Below are 21,400 nucleotides of genomic sequence, written 5' to 3'. Positions count from 1 at the left end.
ATTGGACGAGGGAAAGAGCTGGGAGAGGGGGGAAACAACCAGGCATGTTGCTTGGGACCACCCCACCCCCACCCGTTTTCTTCCCTGTAAAATATGGGGTGAGCAAGATGGTCAGAAGTTAATGTAAGAGGCCAAAGGCCTTGCAAGTGGTCAGCAGAGGCTGAACGGCGAGACAGTGCCAGTCCGCTGGGGGACCATGTTAGGTGTCATAGTGGCTGACACATGGAAATTGCTCCTGTTTGGAACACGGTGCAGTGCATCCTGGAGTATCACTGCCAGATGTGGGTAAATATCGGTGCGCCTACATGGGAAACCAGTCAGTTAGACACTCCAATTTATGCAGCAGCTACTAATGGTGAAGAAGCAATTGGAGATTTCTACCAACTCCCGAGGAGGGAGTGCAGGGTGCGGGAGTGGGGCATGTGCTGGGCTGCTGACCGCGAGGTCAGCAGGTAGGAATCACTAGCTAGGATGAGGCTTCCTATCCGTAGAAAGCGATAGCCTCAGAGACCTGAGAGGGCAGTTCCACCCATGCCCTGTGAAGAGTTGGAATCCGCCCCATGGCAGTGAGTTTGGTTTGGAAAGTCTGAAGAGTAAGCAGACATGTCGGGATGTACTTGAGATTGGAATCGGAAAGTGAAAGTTCATGAGCTCCAAAGTCTGGCCATGGCATATTGCACCCGAGTTAGAGAAGGGATCATCGGGACGTACTCTCGAACGTAGAGTAGCTAAGTGAATGGAAGAAAGGAAGGCAAAGAGCTGGACAGATTTCATAGGGTGGTTGAAGACAGTAAGCACTGGCGGTCCCCAAGCTTAGAACAAGATCCATTCTGTGCTTTTAACAACTTGTAGGTCTTCCAGTCAGGTGCGTATACACCTTTAGTGTAAGAAAGGCCCAGGTGGTGCTGTCATTTGGGCATCTGGCAATTCAAACCCACCTGCCTCACCTGTCTGGGAAAGCTGAGCTGCCGCAAACACTACATGGGGTCACCGAGTTGGAATCGGCTGGAGGGAAGTGGGCTTCTTGGGTAGACTGCAGAGCAAACTGGGTTTGCAACGCTAGCCTTTCAGTGACCGTGGTGGTGTCACGCCTTAATTTTGGAGGAGTATTTTTGGAGGTGTGCATTTTAATGCAAGTATTCATTCAGCAAAATGCATCTATTTCTGCCATGATAATTGACACCAAGTAGCAAAACCCAGCATGAAGTACCAGAGGTCCTGCAGGGGCGTTGGGGGAATGTGGTCATGCAATCTTGGGAAGGCGCAGGAGGGCTCTCAGCATTGCCTGGATCCAAACAGGCTTTAAAAAAAAAAAGATGGTATTTTGGACATGTTTCCAGGAGGGACCAGACCCTGGAGAAGGACATCATGATGCTCGGTAAGGTAGAGCCCAGCGAAGGAGGCAGGCCCTCGGCAAAGATGCGCTGACACGGTGGCTAACTCAGTGGCCTCAATCGTGAGGGTGGTGCAGGGCCGGGCGGCGGTTGGTTCTGTTGTGCGTGGGTCCATCTGGGCGGAGAGCCGGCTTCTCGGCACCTACCAACCACGTTCCGATCAAGAGGATGTTCAGTCAGTCGGCATATTTCCCGGAGGGGTCTGCACCTGACTCACTACTCAGCCCGTTCCCGGCTTCCCCGTTTCGAAGCGGAGTGTCACCTGCAGGTGGCCCCGTCGACAGAGACGACAGAAACGCGAGCACGCGGTCCTCGGGCGCGGGGCGTCCGTTGCCGTGGGGACGCGCTCGGGCGGCTCTTGTGCGTCATCAGCGTGCGCCGGAAGTGCCCTCGCGCTGCCTAGGAGACAGGACGCTGGGCCGGCCGCGCCCACCCGGCCGCCATGGAGCCGTCTCCCGGGCCCTGTGATGAGCCTTGCGCCCGGGACTGCGCCCCGGAGCCGGAGCTCGACCCCGACGCACAGGCCGAGGCCTACGTGGCCCGCGTGCTCACGCCGCCGAAACCCGGGCTGGGGCCCCAGCGCAGCCCGCCGCTGCCCGGGGCCGCCCCGGTCCCTGGCGCTCTCGAGCCGCCGCGGGCGGCGCCCAAGGTTTCGGTCGTGGGTGTCCCGGGCCTACTGAGCCTCCCCCCGGAGCTGCTCCTGGAGATCTGCGCCTTCCTGGACGCGCGCCTCGTGCTTCAGGTCCTGCCGCGCGTGTGCCATGTGCTGCGCGACCTCGTGCGTGACCATGTCACCTGGAGGCTACGCGCGCAGCGCCGCGTCCGCGCGCCCTACCCGGTGGTGGAAGGTGCGCGCTCCCGGAGGCCGGGGATGCCCGCCCAGGCATACTGGTAGTGACTGACGGAGCCTCTGACCTCTGGGAGCGCCCAAGGGCGATACTTGGGATGCTCAGACAGCGGAAACCGATGGGGCAGTGGACGGGGTCCCTGACCTCAGGCTCCTGATCCCTGATCCTCAGGTTTTGGGTCTGTTGTGACCAAACCCCTGAGCCCCGGCTGGCGGTTGACACAGGGATTTTGAAGTCTCCTGCGGTGGGGATGTATGGTCGACACCGCAGAGTCCAAGAATCCGCAGGTTTAGAGGCCTTCACAGGAACGAGTGGTGCCAGAGCCCTTAAGAGCCTCAACCTAGGAGGGGATGAAACAGGGACTCCAAGTTCAGAACCTGAAACCTTGAGCCCAGACTGAGCCTGGAAACCCTGACAAACGTGGGCTCTTAGGGAAGGGCTGGTGGCTTCTCCCTGTGCCCCAGAAGGAATAAGTCTTGGGGGGCTAAAACAGCTTGGGGTGGGGCGGGCCTTGAACTTCTATTACTGGTGCTGAGACAGTGACTCCTTGGATCCTCAGGCTCTAGGCGCTTGGCCCATCCTGAGTAATAAGTTGTGTGGTTGGTTATCCTAACTCAGAAGCTCTGGCTCTGTAGAGAGCAATGGTTCTCAAGGTGCTGCCGATTGAGCATTTGGTCCGACTCTCCTGACTAGCTGCACAGAAGCGCAGACACCTGCCTCAGGCCCCCGGATTCTGCGTCTTAGCCAGGCACCCTCACGTACAGATACTAGGCTGTGAACGGAGGAGCCCTGCTCCTTGGGAGAAGGACGAGACTTTCTGCTCCCATGAAGGGTTACAGTTTTGGAAACCCCCAAGGACATTCTGTCTGTCCTCTTGGGTCACTGTAAGAGTTGTCATTGGCAGTGAGCTTGAGTCTGAGAAACGCTTCCTTGGGTCTGGTTCAGAGCTTAGGCAGGAGACCCCAGCTCCTTCCTCTGCCCAGACTTCAGAGGCTGCCACCCCTCCCCAGCCTCAGATGGGGGGAGTAGACTTACAAAGGAGGTCCTGAAGCCTCAGCTCTCCCATTTAGGGAACCTGGGGTGAATAGACTGAGGTCCACGGGGTAAGTGTATAGGTGATCCCTGCCTGGTGGTGTGGGTGGAAGGATTCAGGTGGGTGTCTGTTTAAGTCTGGTGCAGGGTGGGTTGGCCAGCTGGTGCGGGTGGCAGCAGGGCCCCTGCCCACCAGGGACCCTGTTCCCTGTGTGCCCCACAGAGGAGGACTTTGACTGGCCGGCTGCCTGCATTGAGCTGGAGCAGCACCTGGCGCGCTGGGCAGAGGACGGGCGTCGGGCTGAGTACTTCTGCCTGGCCGACGGGCACTTTGCTTCTATTGACTCCGTGCTGCTGCTGCAGGTGAGGCGGGGCTGGTTGGTAGCCAGGCAGAGGGGTGTCAGGGAGGTCACCGACAGCAGCTCCCCACTCTCTTCCCAGGGTGGGGCACTCTGCCTGTCAGGCTCCCGAGATCGCAACGTCAACCTTTGGGACCTGCGGCAGCTGGGGGCAGAGCCCAGCCGGGTCCTGGTTAAAGCCCTGGGCACCGAGCACAATAGCACCCACAAGGTGAGGGGTCAGGCCGGGCCAGGGCACCGGGGTTGGGGGCATGGGCTTTGGCACCAGACCGCTGATTTGGAACTTGGCTCGCCTCCTTCCTTGCTGTGACTTTGGATGAGGTCTGTGTGCCTCAGTTTATGCGTCTGGCTAATGGGCAGCTGTGGGGCTGATGAGGACATACAGCCTCACTCAGGCACTGGCACAGGCAGTAGTGCTCAGAAGGTGTCAGGCAAATGAGTCCCTGGGTGGCACGCACTGAGCTACTAGTAACCCACGGTGGGCAGTTCTGGTCCACCTCGAGGTCCCTTGGAGGAAAGGCCTAGCGCTCTGCTTCTGAAAGACCGCGGCTGGTGGAGCTCAGTCGTGCTCTGAACACGGGGCTGCCAGGAGTTAGCAGTTGCATGGTTCTGGGTCGGTGGCGGTGCTTTTGTGTGTTTGTTTAACATCCTGAGATTCCCCCGTAGGACTCCGGCAGCCCTGGGCACGACTGCCACTTTGCAAGAAGTGGCAGTGAAGGGCCACGCCGCCAGTCAGTGAGCTTGGGCTTGGAGCCAGACTGCCGGGTTCAAAGCCCTGCCCTGCCGCTTCCTGGCTGTGTGACGGGAAACCCAACCCTCGGCGACCCAGTTTCCTTATTTGTGAAACGGGACACGTTATAGGGTCTTCCTGGGATGGTGGGGGCTGGGCAGGGAGGCTCAGCCAGGAGCCTGCTCTGGGCTTGGAAGCTGCTGAGGTAGGGTCCCATTTTGCCGACACAGACTGGGAGAATGGGGGCGGCGACCTAACTGGGTCACGGAGTGGAGGTGGCGTGGTTAGTCACACTGTCCCGGGCTCAAAAGCCAACATCGCTGATGTTGGGTCTCCCCAGTCATTGACTCAGACATGGTACTGGGTGGGGTGTGCATGCCCCAGGCTCTGAAGCCAGCTGCACCCACCGACCCAAGCTCGAATCTCAATGTGGTCTGAGCTCTTGGGTCAGCCACCTCCTTCCCTTGACCCTCAGTCTTACTAATGGTCCGGGAAATGAGCACGGCCTTCCAGCTGGGCTCGTACTGCAGTCTGGCAGAGTGGGAGTGATGGAATAAAGCTGCGTGACTTTGGATGAGTCCACTGGCCTTCCTAGGAGCCTGGGTGGCGTGGCGGTTAAGCTTTGGGCCACTAACTTCAAGGCCAAGCGGTTCTAAACCAGCAGCTGCACCTTTCCGCAGGAGAAAGACCGGGCTTTCTAGTCCCATAAAGAGATGCCGTCTCGGAGCTGTAAGCTGTATTTATTAATTCTAAAAGAGAGCGAGAGAGATCCAGTCTCAAACACTCACAGGGGGGCCGTTCTACCTGTATAACTAGAGGGCGCTGGGAGTCGGCGTCCACTCAAGGGCAGTTGGTTTGCTCTTGCTTTACTGACCTTTCTGAGTTTCATCTGCCAACACAGGGGAGACCACAGCCTCCCCCTCGCTGGGCTCTTGTGAGGGCAAACAGAGGGGGTGGTGGGGGTGGGGCACACCCCTGTGTGATTGCTGCATCCCGGTCCCACAGGGCTGGGTGTGGTCGCTGGCAGCCCAGGACCACCGCGTGTGCTCCGGCTCCTGGGACAGCACGGTGAAGCTCTGGGACATGGCGGCTGATGGGCAGCAGTTCGGCGAGATCAAGTGTGAGGGGTCACGGGCAGGGGGGGCCTGGGGAGGCAGGGCCCTGGCTGGCCCCAGCCCTAGCCCTAGCCCTGCGGTCTGTGTGTCCCCAGGGGCAAGGCCGCTGTGCTCTGTCTCTCCTATCAGCCCGACATCCTGGTGACGGGCACCTATGACAAGAAGGTCACGGTCTACGACCCTAGAGGTGTGCTGGGGACCCGGGCCGGGGTGGGGGGACATGGTTGCCTGAGGTCTGCAGAGTCCTGCAGGGACTCCCAGGCTGTCGGGGCTGACAGGCACCCCAGCGCATGCTAACCACTCAGGGTGCCCAGTGCTGTGAGGGGTTGACACACACAACTGGGGGTGTGTGTGTGTCAAGAGGAAGCCCCGCCCCACTAAAAGTGGACCAGTAGTCCTAACAGCAGCTGCATAGGGCTACTGGGGGACAATGACTCCATAGGACTAAGGGGTGTGGCTTGGATCAACCTAGATACATGAAAGACCTAGACTAGGACCTGGAGCTTAAGTCTGTCCCGCTGCCTATTGATTGATTTCGTTCTTACTGGGTTGGTTAGAGGGCCTGTGCCTTTTCTGGGCAGTGCCAGGGGGCAGGGACGGAGGCGTGTCCAGGGACAGCTCCTCTCCATCTTCAGAGGAGGGGCGGTGGGATTTGCGTGGGAGATAAGATGTGTGTGGGGGAGCGCAGAGGCCTGAGTGCGAGGGGAGAGGCCTGTGGCATGATGGGGAGTAGAGTAGGCTGAGCGGTTTGCCAGTGGGGCTGGAGGCTCCCCGGGGGTCTCTGACGGGCCTGTCACCCTTTCCTTGGCCCGGGCCCTGCAGCCGGCCCCACCCTGCTGAAGAGCCGGCGACTACACTCCAGTGCAGTGCTAGCCCTGCTGGCTGACGACCGGCACATCATCTCGGGCAGCGAGGACCACACGCTCGTGGTGTTCGACCGCCGAGCCAACAGCGTCCTGCAGCGGCTGCAGGTGGGAGCCTCTCCAGGGGTCCTTGGGGACTGCAGCCTGGCAGGGCTTGGCCTGAGCTGCCCTGTCCCTGCCCCTCTCCTGCAGCTGGACTCGTATCTGCTCTGCATGTCCTACCAGGAGCCGCAGCTCTGGGCCGGGGACAACCAGGGCCTGCTGCACGTCTTCGCCAACCGAGACGGCGGCTTCCAACTTGTCCGGGTCTGCTGGGCGCCCAGGCCTCTAGGCCTCAGCTGTTCCCCTTGGCCCTTGCCCTGGGGGGTGGGCTGGGAAGAGCTTCGTCTGAGTGCGACCCACCCCTCTCCCTGCTTTGCAGTCCTTCGATGTGGGCCACCGGTCTCAGATCACAGGGATCAAGCACTCGCTGGGGGCCTTGTACACCACCTCCACCGACAAGACCATCCGGGTGAGGCCCTGCTCCAGCATAGCCCATCCCTTCTCTCCAAAGTGAGTGGCCTTTGACCTTCGCCCATTGCCTCTTATCAGGTACATGTGCCTACCGACCCCCCAAGGACCATCTGCACCCGTCACCATGACAATGTGCTGAATGGGGTAAGACTCGCCACCCCCTCGCCCTCACCATGCCCCCCTGGTGCCAAGAGCACCCTTCCAACTCCTCCTTTCTGTCCCTCCAGATCTGTGCTGAGGGCAACCTGGTGGTGGCAGCCTCTGGGGGCCTGTCGCTGGAAGTCTGGCGGCTCCAGGCCTGAGTCGATGGCTGTGGACACCGTGGGCCAGCAGGCTGGCCTCCATCTTTGTTCTCAGGGGACCTTCCCCCCATTGGTGCTGTCTCCGCTCTTGGCCTGCAGAATCCTCTGGGCCACTGTCAGGCCGGGCCCCAGGCCAGTGTGGTGACAGTGGAGTTTCGGCCCATGGGGGGGGACTGTTCCCCACCTTTGGGCCCTGTTGTTGTTGTGCTTTGAACGCCCTACTCTCCACAAAGAAGTAGAGCGTGAAGAAGAAATAAACCTTGTGAGCCTAGTGCTGCCCGGGCCCCACAGGTGTTGGGCCAGACAGTGTGTGCTGGCTGCGGGGCTCGAGTGCAAGGAACCGGGCCGGGCGTACTGGCTTCCAGGACTCGTGTCTGTGTGTGCTTGTGCCTGCCACGCGTGCAAGTGATGCCTCACACTGGCCATCATGTCTATTTGTGTGTCAGTGGACAGGCGTGTGTGGCTTCAAACTGTGCATGTATGTATGTGTATGTAAGAGGAAGGGAGCCTGGAGGAGTGTGTGTGACAAGCATATGTGTGCATGTGCGTGTGTGAGAGCTGTGTGGCAGTGTGACATGCTCAAAATCCTCAGGAGACATCTGTGTGGGAGAGGCGTGTGCGTGTGTGTTCCGACTCTCACCTGGGTTGTGTGAGTGGTGGAGGGTGAAGCCACACCGCCCGCAATCCCTCAGGAGCCAGGGAAGTGGGTGCTCGTCTATCCAGGGTGTCTACAGGGTGTGTGTGCACCTGCAGCTGGTGGTGACCCTGGACGTAGGGGGCGAGGGAGGCTGACCTGGGTGTGTGCCTGGCCCCTGCAGCACCCCAGACCTTCCCCTTCCCCCTGGCCCCTTTCCCTCAGCCCCCATAAGAGCCCAGCCATGGCATGCCCTGAGGCTCATCCACTTGATGTTTATTGAGATGCCCTGGGAGGCGGGGGCCGCAGGGTCATAAGATGGTGCAGGGCTTCTTCTCCTTGAAGGGGTTGGTGGCTGCTGGGATGCCCACCAGGAAGGGGTCGCTCTTGGCCTGCTCTGTGCAGAACTGCAGCAGGTCGGCAGCCGCCTTGGACACCTGCAGACAGACCTGGCTGCTCACCTGCTGCCCCCCCCTCAGCTCAGAGGTGCTCTCCGCCCCTGTCAGCTCTGATCCCGCCCCAGGCCTCACCTTCACACGGTCGATGCCCGCTTCCATCCGAAGCTGCTCCACAGCCCGGCGGGCCTGCCCAATGTCACTGCCAATGGCCACCTTGCCAGACATCTAGAGGAGGATGAGCAGACCGAGGCCTTAGACCGAGAGCCCTGGAACCACCTAGGGTCCCCGTACCTCCTCTGTGTCCCTTGGGGACTGAGAGGGAGAGGTGACCCCCCTGCCCCTGCCCTGGTACCTCTGCTGAGGACTCCGGTCAGCAATTGCCTGGCTGTGCGGCGCTGCGGTCACCAGCCCCACTCTGGCTTAGTCCCTCCTCCAATGCAGCCTGGCCTCTCCCACCCCCTCCTCTCCTTCCCCACCCCTGCGGAGACTTTGAAGCCAGGATGCTCAGGGAGTGAAATGTCACCAGCAGGCAAGGCAGCAGCTGCCTCTGCAGAGGGGGTCCCTGTCCTAGTGCCATGTGTCACCAGGCCCCGAGGGGACTGAGCCCTTTGGGCTGGGGGAATGTGAAGGTCCTGGGCACTTTGGAACACCCCCCCTCCCCCATGAACCTGTTCTTGACAACACTCAGCAGCTCCTGCTGGGCACAGCACCCCCTCCTGTCAACACTGACTGCCCTCCCCGAGGGCACACCTCCACCCTCTTCTCCCGAGTTCTTGGGCACACGAAGCCTAATCCTGTCTAAATGGAAGTCTGGATTCTCCCCAGATCTCTGCCCATAAGCACAGCACAGATTTCTGCCCATAAGCACAGCACAAATCTCCCCAGATCTCTGCCCATAAGCACAGCAGTGTCCACCCAGTTGCTCAAGGCCACCTCTCCAAGTCCTCCTTTCCTCGTCCCAGTATCCCCACCTCTGACCCTCCCTCCATGCCGGCAGATAACCTGCAGATGTAGTCTGGTCACTCCTCTCCCTCCTTATGCTCCCACCCTGACCCAGCCCCATCCTGCTGGGAGTCTCCAGCCTGCTCTCTGCTCCCCACTCCCCACTCCGGGAAGCTTTAGGAAAGTAAAATCTCCCAATGGCTTCTGCAGAACTCTCTAGAGCAGTGTCTCAACCTTCCTCATGCCGCAACCCTTTCATAACAGTTCCTCATCTGGTGGTAACCCCCCCCCCCAGAAAATTATTTTCATGACCTTCATAACTTTAATTTTGCTACTGTTATAAATCAGGCAACCCCTATGAAAGGGTTGTTAAACCTCCAAAGGGGTCGAGACCGACAGGTTGAGAACCGCTGCTCTAGTGGCTTAGCGTGAGACCTTCCTTCCCTGGGCACCCATGGCCTGGCCTTGCCTTTGGGTCCATTTCCTATGGGCCTCTTCCTCGCTCATTGCTCACGGAGCACCCTGATGCCCCTGTGGTCATTCGTACATTCTGTGTAATCGCTTCCGCTCCTAATATGTGCAGAGAGCAGGATCGGTGACTGACGTGAAACAAAGCCTGCCCTCACTGTGGCCAGTCTAGCTGGGGAGGGATGGGCAACAAGCACAATGCATACAATTACGCACGTGCACACACACAGAAGCAAGGGAGGGTGGCGGTGGGTCGGAGGGGGCATCTTTGAGGAGGTGCTATCTAAGCTGAGAAGTAGGGGAGGGGTGTTCCAGGGAGAACCAGCAGGTGCACCCACCCTTGGTTAGGGAGGAGGAGCTTGGCCTCTTCTAGGAATAAAGTAGGGTGGGTGCAGTTGGAGAGGGCAAGTATGGGGAGCATGGGCCAGACTCCCCCCACCCCCAGCAGGAAACCACTGTTCAATAGCTTCTGGAAGACATTCAGAGAGAGGAATGCAGCACGGATGGACGGAGGTCGTGGGGATGGTGACAAGGGCCTGGATTGGGGATCTATTGTCGGCAGGGCTTGGCTTGAGCCAAGGGAAAACATGGAGCCCAATGTCTCTGTGTCCGGTCAGGTGGGGCAGGGCGGGTATCGGACAAAGTGGCGAGTCTCAGGTCGCCCTGGAGAGATGACAGGGATAAGGACCTTGGCCATTGCACCTACGGTTTTTCTTTTCCTCCTGGAGCCTCCCCTGCGGTGCTCACAGTGAGGCCTTTCTCAGCCTTCTGGTCTTGGATGGAATGGTGCCCTTGGTGCCCTTCCCTTACCAAGGTCATCCTCTCTCCCCTAATTCGACTGTGGCTGCAGATGTCTTGTTCACTGACCGAAGGGCAGAACCCAACACAGCCTGACGCAGTGTGGCCTCCAGAGACTGCATTGAGTGAGAAAAGGCGCCCCCTCCGCACCGGACCGCAGGCAGCAGGCATCTAGGAGCACACAGGAGATGCAGATCCTCAGAGGTCCCGCAGTCTGCAAGTCCAGGGAAGGATTACTGGGGTGGGGGTGGGGAGGTGACAGCCACGGTCCTGTTGGGTGTGGGGTGTAGCACAGGGTTTTGCTGCATGGGGAGGCCCTGGAGACCCGCGAGAGCACGGCAGGGGTTGACAAAGGGGACTCTGTTCGGGAAGTGTGCCTGGTGACCCAAATCCTGACCAAGAGCTACACCCAAGAAGCTATCTTCTCAAGGGGGACTGGCATGAGCAGGAACGTTGAGCAACGCCACGGGTCTCCAGCAGGTGGCAGCAAAGGTAGGCTGAGGGCAAGCGAAGGGGAAAAACACGGGCTCCTCGCGGCTTCCGTATCACGGAATAGTTGCGGCGCGCTGAGTACCCTGGGGCCCGCGGCGGTCACGTGACCGAGACTTCCGGTCCTGTTCCTGCGGCTTCTGCCCAAGCGCGGCTTCCAGCGCCCGCCGGGGTGGGTTCGTGCGCTTTGACGCCGCCGGAGGCCTGCCCGGCGCGGCTCTGGCTTGAGACAGCGGTCGCTGGCGCATGGAGGGCGCCTCGGAGGAGGTGCCCGGGGCGGCGCTGGCCGCCGTGCTGAAGCGCAGCTCAGTGATGCCTCCCGAGAGTACCCCGGTCCGGGGCTATGACTTCAACCGCGGCGTGGACTACCGCGCGCTCCTGGCGGCCTGCGGCACCACCGGCTTCCAGGCCACCAACTTCGGGCTCGCGGTGCAGCAAGTCAAAGCCATGGTGAGGCCTGGGGCTTCCAGGGATGCGGGGGCGTGGCTTCCAGCTGGACTGGTGCTGGGCTCCGAGGGGGCGGGCCCTCGGTGGAGAGGGGCGGGGCCTATCGCCAGCCAGTTAGGGGAAGGCCTCGGTAGGAAAGCCTGGGGTCTGGACGGGGTGGGATCTGGGTCTAGGTAGCGGGCGGGTTTAAGGGTGCAAGCCTTCGGGGGTGAGGCGGAGCAACACTGTTAGGAAAGGAGTGGAGGGGGAGCCCGGGTCCCCGCGGGACTTGATTGTGGGCGTACACGTATCAGCTGAGAAAGGGACCGGATTTGTAAAGGGCTAACTTGCTTTCCATTAAAAAAAAATGTTAATTAGGTTGGGGGTTTATTTTTCCGAACCATCGACTCTGCATTCAGCAATAGAGTTGTTTTCTGAACGGGAGGCCCCGGTGGGAAGGGGCCTGCACACAGGGCACATTCCTTGGACCCCGCTAAGTGTGCCCCTGAGTGGGCCGAGCCTCAAGGCAGAGTCTGCCTCCAATCCCTCTGGGATTCTGGAGTCGGGGTGTGGGGCCGGAGCTCAGCTCACCCGGCTGCCGTTGCCCCAGATCGAGAAGAAGCTGGAGCCGCTGTCAGAGGACGAGGACCAGCATGCGGACCTGACCCAGAGCCGCCGCCCGCTCACCGGCTGCACCATCTTCCTGGGATACACGTCCAACCTCATCAGCTCCGGCATCCGCGAGACCATCCGCTACCTGGTGCAGCACAACATGGTGGGGACGCTTTGGCCTCTCGGCGTTACGATGGGGAATAAAGCCCAGGCTGAAGGGAACTGGGGAGACATGAATCAGTTTTAAGGGTCGAGAGTGCCCCTCTAAAGGTCATCAGTTGAGGTGGAGGGTGGCACTGGGACAGGGTCCCCCCTACCCACCTGACTCCATTTCTTCTTGCTGCAGGTGGATGTTCTGGTCACCACAGCTGGGGGCGTGGAAGAAGATCTCATTAAATGCCTGGCACCCACGTACCTGGGCGAGTTTAGCCTCAGGGGGAAGGAACTCCGAGAGAATGGGATCAACAGGTGGGGAGCCCAGAGTGGTGCCCCATGGGCAGGGGAGCCGGGCCAAGGGGTGCCAGTCTTGATGGCCACTTGTCCTCAGGATTGGGAATCTCTTGGTGCCCAATGACAATTACTGCAAGTTTGAAGACTGGCTGATGCCCATTCTGGACCAGATGGTGCTGGAGCAGAACACAGAGGTGGGGCAGGGCAGCATTGGGGGGTGGACATGGTAGGGGCCAGGGTCGAAGCCCACTGACACCCCTGTCCCCTTGTAGGGTGTGAAGTGGACACCCTCTAAGATGATTGCCCGGCTCGGCAAGGAGATCAACAATCCTGAGTCGGTGTATTACTGGGCCCAGAAGGTGAGGAGCTGGGTGGAGGCACAGCAGCCAGCAAGTCCCAGGTCTTTTAGCTTCACAGTCACCAGGGAACTTGGTACTGTTAGTCCAGTCATTCCCACCGCAGAGATGGGAACTTCAGAGAGAGATTAAGGAAATGGAGGTCCTGGGAAGCAGCTAGGTAAACAAACTCTTAGCAACTTTTGAGATGCAATAGTCTGAGAAGAGCCACATGCTAAGGATTTTCCAATGCATCTTCCAAGGCGTTACCCCATGTCTGCCTCAATTGAGGGCGATGGTATTACCCTCATTTTACAATTGAGGAAACTGAGACCAGGAGAAGTTAAGCACCCCGCCCACAATCCTGCAAGAGGAAGGGAGTTGATGCCAGGCTGCCCTTACTGCTCTGAGCTCCAGCCTTTGCCCTGCCCTCCCCTCCCCAGAACCACATCCCTGTGTTGAGCCCGGCGCTCACGGATGGCTCGCTGGGCGACATGATCTTCTTCCATTCCTACAAGAACCCTGGCCTGGCCTTGGACATTGTTGAGGGTGAGGTGCTGGGCTCTCTGTAGAGCGGGCATGGGAGGAAGGCCGAAGTCTCACCACAGCCCCTTGTCCCTCAGACCTGAGGCTCATGAACACACAGGCCATCTTCGCCAAGCGCTCTGGAATGATCATCCTGGGCGGGGGCCTGGTGAAGCACCACATCGCCAACGCCAACCTCATGGTAAGTTGACCAGGTCGGGTGGGGTGGGGTGGAGAGGCTGGGGGACTGCACCTGCCATATGCTAGACCATATGCTCTATGCTGGGGTTAATAGCCTTGGGCTGGGCAGGCAGGGATAAGCTGCCCTTTGGGGACAGATAGCCAAGGGACATGTATGTTAGGTGGCAGTTACTCGGGAGAAAAAATGGCAGGAGAAAGGGTGCTTGAGCAAGGCCCTTTTAAGTGGGCAGACATGTGAGCAGAGATTGGCAGGTGTGGGCGCCAGGAATCACGGCTAGCTTGGGGAGGAGTGCTGGGCAGTGAAACAGCCAGTGCAAAGGCCCTGACGTGTAACAGCTGGGAGGTCAGTGGTGGGGAGCTGGGAGAGACAAGAGTAGTAGGGAGGGGATGGGGCAGGTCAGATGAGGCCTTGTGGGCCACGGGGGTGGCCTTGGTTTATGCCATGGAGGTGGGAACCCTGGAAGGTTCTGAGGAAGCTCACGTGCCAAGCTCTAGTCTCCGACTGCTTTGAGAGTAGCAGGCTGGAGGGGGCGTGAGTGGAGCTGGAGGCCAGCTCTGGTCTGGGTGGCTGTGAAAGTGGGGAGTGGTTGAGAGTTTGTGGTATTTGGGAGGCAGCACTGGTGACGGCTGCTGCCGACCAGCCAGCAGGAAGACTGTCCACACCAGGCCCCGTTTGTCCATTTCGTGTTCTGCCCTGGGAGCCCTCACTTATGCTCAGGGAAGGGTTTCTGACCTTGGGGCAACAGGGGCTAAGGGCTTCCTTCCTCGGGACCACCTCCCTCAGCCACATGCCCACTCCCTCCTGGATCTCTGTGCACTGTGGTCTTGGCTCTGGTGACTGGCTGACCTGCCCCACCCCTGTCCGCAGCGGAACGGGGCTGACTATGCGGTCTACATCAACACGGCCCAGGAGTTCGATGGCTCTGATTCAGGTGCCCGACCGGATGAGGCGGTCTCATGGGGAAAGATCCGGGTGGACGCACAGCCTGTCAAGGTGAGAACCGGGCTGGTGGCTGCAGGTCTCTGGAGATGCGGCCGAGGAGCCCCCTGGCTCACCTAGGTCCCCCTACAGGTGTATGCTGATGCCTCCCTGGTCTTCCCTCTGCTTGTGGCGGAAACCTTTGCCCAGAAGGCAGATGCCTTCATGCCGGAGAAGAATGAGGACTGAACAGCAAGTGTCCCAGGGAGATCTCGCCCACCTCTATTTATTAGTGTGAAAGCCCAGCCCCCTCCGCCTTCCTGGCCAGCACTGTGTCCCAAATAAATGGTCCCAGCTTTTCTTCCAAGGCGGTCGGTGTCTGTGTTTGAGAGAGTGGAGGAGGGCCGTCCCTGGCTTCAGCCTGTCCCACCTTCCGCTTCGTAGGACTCTTCCCGCCAGCAGTGGACGCTGCCTCCCATGGCCGTCAGCAGGCAGGGCTCGGTGGGGTGGAAGGCCAGCGACTGCACCACTCCGGGTCCCACGGGCAGGGCCAGCGCCTGCGAACCCTGTGGGGCAAGGCAGTGGGCGCGGTTAGCAGTGGCATTCCAGTTCCTCACTCTAGTCCAGCCCGCCTCTCCGCTGACCATGAGAGCTCAACCTAACTGCTCTCCACACACCACACTGCGCTCCAACATGGGCGTCTTGTCTTACCCTTTCACACCTCACCCGCTCCCTCTATGGTCAGGGCTGTCGGCTCTGCCCTTCAGGCATGTCCAGAGGCTGCCATTCTCTCCACTCTGCTCCCCCCTACCCCCTGGTTTATCTGTGGCCTCCGTGCATTTCACAACTTGTACACTTCCTGAAGTTGCCCCCAATTCCTCTTTCAACCCTGACAACATCCTTCCACGTGTCCTCTCTCCCCTGGTGACTTCCTGTCTCGGGGCCCTCGGGAAGGTGAGACATTCTCACTGTCCACTTTGCTCCCATTGCGAGAGCTGGTCCCCTGAGTCTCCAGGGCCTCTGCAGGGCCCACTCCCCCATACACTTGGCGCTCTTGACTGGCATCACCTTCCTTGAAGGTGCCAGTGATCTTGGACAGTCTCTCCCCACCTGGCTTCCCTGTCAGCCTGAGAGTCTTCAAGGCCAGGCCTTGAAACTGTTGTGTCTCTTTGATGTCAGGCAGGTTCCGGGATCAGCAACAGCCCTGTCCCACCCAGGGCTCTGCCTGGTCCTCAACTTGGTGCTTGTGATCCTCCCCGATCTGGATCCTGCCACATGTGCTCTTTGCTGACTGATGTGTGCAAGGCACCTGCACGTTTCCCTTGGCCTGGAATGTCCTTCCTGCCTGCCTTGTCCTTCAAGGCCCCACTCGCTCTAACAGCCATGCTCATTTTCATATCCGAGCGTGACTGGTGGAAGAATGGGATGTGGGGGTGGGGGCTCACCTCCACCAGGTCCCAGAAGAACACCTTTCCGTCTTCAGAGCAGCTGACCACGTGCGTGTCGCGCTCACTCAGGCAGCAGTCCAGCTTGTATTCCTGGTTCTTGTGGCCTGTGTACCTGCAGACAGAGGGTGGGGTGTCAGGGGAGCTTGGGCCTCAGCAGAAGTAGGGAGGAAGGGCGGGCAACCCCATGGACTCACTCTCCCAGCAGTTCCCCTGTGTCTTTATCTAGAAGCCGCAGTGTGGAGTCTAGGCTGGATACCAGGGTACACTGCCCATCGCGGCTGAAGCAGATGCAGGTGATGGGGCCTGGTGGGAGGGGAGGGTGGGTGAGTGAGGTTGGGGTCCCCTCTATGGCCCCCATGCACCCTTCCTGCCCCACAGCCTGGGCCCCACTCACTGCCCACGTAGTCTGAGAAGAGCTGCCCCACCCTCAAGTCGTAGCGCCTCACACGGCCGTCCACAGAGCTGCAAGAGAAGGCAGAGAGGGTTGATTTCCAGGACCCATCTTTGGCCCCAAGGGCAAGGGCACGGCTGAGCCCACACCTCTGGGCACCCTTCATGCCATGGAAAAGAGCATCCCAAAAGAACTGAACTAACACGTGCAATTCTCAGGTCTTCCCATTCTGATCCAGACTCATCAGCTCCACTCCAACCGTTTCTGAGGCCTAGGGCCGCTTTTTCACACCAGACTTTTGGAGCACTTCTAGATTCCCCCTTTTCTGCCTTCTCCAAAGCACCTTCCCGCCCCCAAAATCTTACCACCCTGGTCTCCCGGAGTCCACCCCCAGATTGAATGGTTGTTCCCTCACAACCGCCAGGGGGAGCACCTCTGAGTACAGTGGGAGTGGGGGCAATCGCCCTCAAACAGGGATCCCAATATTCTCAAGAAAGGCATCCAAATTCTTCCTGTGGTTTTTCAGACCCTACATCACCTGCTCAGGCTCACAGCTTCCCACTTATGCGGCCTACTACCTCCTTTTCAGAGGGAAAAACAATTGCTCAGCCCCCAATAAAACCTTTATACTGCAGCCCAGAATCCAGGATGAAGTAGAGGGATTTGGATTCCTCCAAAGCCATGGGATAGGGCTTATCACTCTGGGAAACACACAGAATAGCTAGCTGCTTCCAACCCCATTCTCCCCTCCTGCTCCATTCTTGTGTAGCCTCTGCCATCCAGCCGCTTCCCAAATGCCCCCCCCCCACCCCCAGTTTGGGGCCTTTGTACTTTGTTCTCAAAGCTCTCCCCTGGGCGGCGACTCCTCAGCCTTTACCCAGCCTTCCTTGCCTCCCCATGACCCAACGTAGCCTCACGTTCCTTTCTCAGGCAAGTCCGTCCTTTCTTGTCCCGTCATTTAGCTTCAGTGGCAGTAGCTGCATTGATTTAGTTACTGATCCTCTGCCCCATTAGAGGAGCAAGATTTCAGGGGCCAGGAACCAAGTCTGCCTCGTTCTCAGCCTCTAGCCCAGGCCTGGCTGGGAGGCCTTGGGTCCGGGATGAACAGCCACTTGGAAGACTGGGTCAGGCTGATCATGGCAAAGGCGAGGGGCAGGGCTCCCATGGCACTTATGTGTCTGTGTGGCCTCAGGGCTGGAGGGGACTGCACTGTCCTCTCCCAATAGGGAGACAGAAACAGCCAGTGCCTCACAAGGCCACCGGGAGGAGCTACTCAGATGCGTCACATATACACAAGCATGTCCTCGCTGCCAGACCCTGGAACCTAGTTTTGACGATGCCAGGCAGTTTCTGAGAGGTGGCACTGAAGGAGGGTCATCTAGGGAGGCCTCTCTAAGGAGGTGATGACATCTGGACCCGGAGGATGAAGAGCTAGCACAGGCTGTCCTACTGGCATAGGACTGTCCACACAGGCCAGGCAGCCCAAACGCCCTTGGTGATGATGGTGGTGGCATTCCACTCCCTTGGATTGTGGCAATCCTAGGGGGCCCAGTCTGAAGATTCAAGACAACAACTTGTTTCCTACAACTAGATCATCAACTTTTCATTGGCAAGCAAGAATTTCCTTCATTTGTTCCCTGCTGCATGCACATGAAAAGATCCCTGGTGGCACTGTGAGCTGGGTGACGAGCTGCTCACCACAAGGTCAGTGGTTCAAACCCACTAGCTGCTCAGCAGGACAAAGAGAAGTCTAGCTGCTCCTGAAGAGATTCACAGCCTTGGAAACCCCAAATAGTGTCCCTATGAGAACCAACACCACGGCAGGGGCTCGATTTTGGCTATAGTCCCAGTGGACTAAGCTGAGTTGCTAGCAGCAACGTTGGTGGTTCAAGCCTATCAGCTGCTTTACAGGAGAGAGGTGGCTGTCTGCCCCCTTTAAAAACAGTCTACTCTGCCCTGTAGCCTCACAAGGAGGCAGAATCGACTTCATGGCAGTGGACTGGGTTTGGTTTCTGTACTCAACCAACAGAAAAGTACTACTCAAATACATTTGGAATTAAGTCACAGATGGGACAGCCCAGCCCCGTGGCTGGGGGGTGGGGGTGGGGAGATGCTTGACATATTGGTGAGAAGTGAGGCCCTGTGAACTACAGTGAAGAGGAGGTTTTCATTCAAGGGCAGCAAGCTGCGGCTTTGGGCTTCCCAGTGGCTCCACTCACCCTGCCAGGATCTCGTGGTCCGACACCTTCAGGCTGGAGACGCCATCCCTGGCCTCATCCAGCTTCTGCACTGGCTCAGGCTTCCTGGAGCGGCAGTCCCAACAGCGGATGCTCGAATCGATAGAGCCTGTGAGGCCGTGGGGTGGGGTGGGTGGGTTAGGTTTGGGAGTGTGGGGAGCAGCACCCCGTACCCCTACCTAGGTCCCAGACTCACCGGATAGGATCACCGTGGCCTCTTCATTGAACTGCACGGTGTTCACCTTCTGCGGAACAGGAACAGCCACTCAGAGGGGGCCGAGCTTTGGAGCGCTGGGATAGAGGGAGGGTTCCCAAGGCGGGTCCATGCAAGGGCTGTGCGGGAACAGGGAGGTGGAAGGCATCGGGGGAGATGTAAGGACAGGGCTTGGTGTTTGGCCATTAGGACCACCAGGACAAAGAGGAAAGCCCCTGGGCGCATGCTCTAATGCGGTGGGGTGGTGATGAGGGCGTCAGGACTACCTGGCGAGGCGGCCTTGTCCCCGAAGACCGACTTGCTCGTACTCACCCCCGCGTGCCCTCGAAATTTGCGGATGACCTGACCGGACGCCACATCCCACAGCACCACGGCCTTGTCCCCGCCGCCGGAGCAGAGACTGCTGTTGTCAAAGGAGCTGGAGAGGAAGCGCGGCGCTGTCAGGGGCTCCCCACGGACCTCAGCCCCCGCGCTTCCATGCCGCGCCCGGCCCTCGCCTCACCCGGCCGCGTCCAGCACCTCGTAGCCGTGGCCGCTGTACGTTCGCAGCAGCGTCCCCCGCAGCGGGTTCCACAGCTTCAGGGTCTTGTCGCTGCCGCACGTCAGGCAGTAGTTGCCATCCACTGGGGAACACCAGGCGGGGGTTAGCGGAGCGCGGGGTGTGGGGGCGAACCCGCCAAGGCAGGAGGCGCTCACCGTTAAAGCGCACGGCGCGCACCGCCCCCTGCCCGCAGTCCAGCGTCTTCAGCCGTTTCCGCGGCAGCTCCGGCGCCCGCGGCTTCGGCTCGGGGAAAGCCATGCTTCCGAGCTCCCTGCCCCTTCCCGCAATCACAGTCGCGACCGAGCCTTTGAATCCCACGGGCCCGCGAGTGCGTGTAACCTCCTCGGGGTGCCGCCCGGCCAACTTCCTGTTCCTCACTTCCTGTCAGCCCGCCGTCTTTTTGGGTCGAGCATTGGGCACATCGGAGCGCGGGGGTCCGGTTTTCACTTGCCCGGAGCCCCAAGGCGGAAGCGCCTCCTGTTTTCCAGAAGCATCCCTAGCGTCTCCTGGTTCTCGGTCTCCCGGTCGGGGGAGGCCTCCTCCGCCCAGGCGGAACCGAAGCGCAGGGCCTCCCGCGGGGTCACTCGGAAAGCCGTCCCCGTGTCCGCGCCGGAAGCTGCCGCCGCGCCGCGGACGGGGTGCGTCCCAGCCTTCCACTCGGCTATGTCTGCGAACAATATGTCGGACCCACGGAGGCCCAACAAAGTGTTGCGGTGAGGTTCCCAGCGTCACGGCGGCAAGGTTTTGGGGGTGTGGGCTGGGGGGGCGTGTCCGGGACTCGTTCGTTGGGGGGGCGGGACTTTGGCGCCCCTGACCCTTGAGCCTGCCGCAGGTACAAGCCTCCGCCGAGCGAGTGTAACCCGGCCTTGGACGATCCGACGCCGGACTACATGAACCTACTCGGCATGATCTTTAGCATGTGCGGACTCATGCTCAAGGTGGGCGGCCCGTCTGCAAACCGCCGCGAGGGAACAGCACGGAGGGGGCGGGGCTTGAACGTCGGTGCCAAGACTGGCCTGTAACGGGTGCTCCTGCCAGAGACTTAAGTTGGGTGACTGGCGCCAGCTGGGGAAAGCTAGAGCCGTCGGGGAAGCTGGAGGGTGGTGCTGGTGGAATACCCGAGTGGGGACGTGGGAGGTGGATCCGAGGCTGAGGCCCATCTCAGAGTCAACTTGGAGCGGGTGCATGGCAAAAGGGCAGGGCCCTTGGCATGAAGGGCATTTTTCAGGATGGTGCTTTTGGACCTGAGAGGACGTCATGTGGTCAGGTACAGATCAGAGAGTAGGACCAGGTACTTGGAATGGGCTATGAGTGGGCGGGACCTGAGAGACTCCGGGGACCCAGCCCTGAACTGAGCCAGATGGCAACTGGGTGGAATCTGCGCCTAGGGTTACTGAACGAACGCCGCCCGAGGGCTGAGGTTTGCAGTCCTCGCTGAGTCCCCCTCACCAACCCACTTCCCTTTCCCACCCACTTCCCCGCTCCAGCTGAAATGGTGTGCTTGGGTTGCTGTCTACTGCTCCTTCATCAGCTTCGCCAATTCCCGGAGTTCAGAGGATACCAAGCAGATGATGAGTAGCTTTATGTGAGTGTGGGCCAAGAAAGAAATGGACGCTGGCTAGACGGAGCGACCCAAGCCTTTACCTCTTGGACCCTAACTGACGCCCCTCTCCCATCTCAGGTTGTCCATCTCGGCGGTGGTGATGTCCTATCTACAGAACCCTCAACCCATGACGCCCCCCTGGTGATGCCAGTCTTGAGGGTCGCATCCTGCGCCCCCCCCCCCCTGTATTTCCTTCCGGATTGGCCTTTGACTGTTGTCTCGGGCTTCCCTGGCTGGGGTGGTCTCGGGTCTCTCTCAGCTGATTGGAGGGAACCTAGCCCCTTCCCTGGGCTCCCCCTCTGCTAGGATGCAAGGAGACGATCCTAGGCCTACCGACATGCGTGCCCTTCTTCCACCTGCTGCCTGCTGCCGATGGAAATGCGGCCCGTGTCTCTGGGCAACTTTTCCTGTTGAAATAAGTTAATAATAAAGTTGTTTTTTCCACTCTAACCAACCTCTGCAACCTCCTTCCTTCTGTGTGCACTGGGGGAAAGCCTCCATCCTGGAACGGAGGCCCCCAGTGCTGGTGATTTGCTCATTTCACAAATCTCCTGTCTAAAGTCCAGTGCCAGCTAACGCACAGTGAGCCCTTGCTCTGGGCGACTGAGCATAT

The 21,400-nt window shown here is 59.6% G+C and overlaps 5 protein-coding genes across 8 annotated transcripts; 3 read left to right on the top strand and 2 right to left on the bottom strand.

Moving 5' to 3' along the window:
- Nucleotides 1–1,480: 1,480 nt before the first annotated feature.
- On the top strand, nt 1,481–9,854 carry FBXW9 (F-box and WD repeat domain containing 9). Of its 2 annotated transcripts, XM_075547707.1 has the most exons (10): nt 1,487–2,242; nt 3,498–3,637; nt 3,716–3,844; nt 5,369–5,481; nt 5,574–5,665; nt 6,301–6,449; nt 6,534–6,647; nt 6,763–6,852; nt 6,933–6,998; nt 7,082–9,854. In XM_075547707.1, exons 1-10 carry the CDS (start codon nt 1,837–1,839, stop codon nt 7,154–7,156), a joined length of 1,374 nt encoding a protein of 457 aa, XP_075403822.1. In that variant the 5' UTR covers nt 1,487–1,836; the 3' UTR covers nt 7,157–9,854. The 2 variants fall into 2 exon arrangements, with proteins under 2 accessions (XP_075403824.1, XP_075403822.1); XM_075547709.1 differs by lacking the exon at nt 6,534–6,647 and having other exon boundaries at nt 1,481–2,242.
- GNG14 (G protein subunit gamma 14) lies at nt 8,055–11,351 on the bottom strand. Of its 2 annotated transcripts, XM_075547747.1 has the most exons (3): nt 10,466–11,351; nt 8,321–8,413; nt 8,055–8,227 (listed from the first exon to the last, which is right to left on the bottom strand). In XM_075547747.1, the coding sequence occupies exons 1-3, from the start codon at nt 10,565–10,567 to the stop codon at nt 8,102–8,104; spliced, it is 321 nt and encodes a 106-aa protein (XP_075403862.1). In that variant the 5' UTR covers nt 10,568–11,351; the 3' UTR covers nt 8,055–8,101. The 2 variants fall into 2 exon arrangements, with proteins under 2 accessions (XP_075403862.1, XP_075403855.1); XM_075547740.1 differs by having other exon boundaries at nt 8,055–8,413.
- DHPS (deoxyhypusine synthase) lies at nt 10,989–14,720 on the top strand. 2 transcript variants are annotated; one of them, XM_075547723.1, is made up of 9 exons: nt 10,989–11,335; nt 11,922–12,086; nt 12,270–12,391; nt 12,471–12,567; nt 12,646–12,732; nt 13,152–13,257; nt 13,332–13,435; nt 14,367–14,428; nt 14,507–14,720. In XM_075547723.1, exons 1-9 carry the CDS (start codon nt 11,132–11,134, stop codon nt 14,649–14,651), a joined length of 1,092 nt encoding a protein of 363 aa, XP_075403838.1. In that variant the 5' UTR covers nt 10,989–11,131; the 3' UTR covers nt 14,652–14,720. The 2 variants fall into 2 exon arrangements, with proteins under 2 accessions (XP_075403838.1, XP_075403831.1); XM_075547716.1 differs by having other exon boundaries at nt 10,993–11,335; nt 14,303–14,428.
- On the bottom strand, nt 14,592–19,880 carry WDR83 (WD repeat domain 83). Its single transcript, XM_075547732.1, has 9 exons — nt 19,340–19,880; nt 19,146–19,266; nt 18,956–19,061; nt 18,626–18,674; nt 18,412–18,538; nt 16,196–16,263; nt 15,996–16,104; nt 15,799–15,913; nt 14,592–14,919 (listed from the first exon to the last, which is right to left on the bottom strand). Exons 1-9 carry the CDS (start codon nt 19,440–19,442, stop codon nt 14,770–14,772), a joined length of 948 nt encoding a protein of 315 aa, XP_075403847.1. The 5' UTR covers nt 19,443–19,880; the 3' UTR covers nt 14,592–14,769.
- Nucleotides 19,587–21,237, top strand: WDR83OS (WD repeat domain 83 opposite strand). Its single transcript, XM_075547756.1, has 4 exons — nt 19,587–19,897; nt 20,017–20,122; nt 20,672–20,769; nt 20,866–21,237. The coding sequence occupies exons 1-4, from the start codon at nt 19,848–19,850 to the stop codon at nt 20,930–20,932; spliced, it is 321 nt and encodes a 106-aa protein (XP_075403871.1). The 5' UTR covers nt 19,587–19,847; the 3' UTR covers nt 20,933–21,237.
- Nucleotides 21,238–21,400: the final 163 nt, after the last annotated feature.

The sequence above is a fragment of the Tenrec ecaudatus genome, chromosome 1 (genome assembly GCF_050624435.1).
Source record: "Tenrec ecaudatus isolate mTenEca1 chromosome 1, mTenEca1.hap1, whole genome shotgun sequence".
NCBI lineage: Eukaryota > Metazoa > Chordata > Mammalia > Afrosoricida > Tenrecidae > Tenrec > Tenrec ecaudatus.
This window is presented reverse-complemented; position numbering and strand designations above follow the sequence as displayed.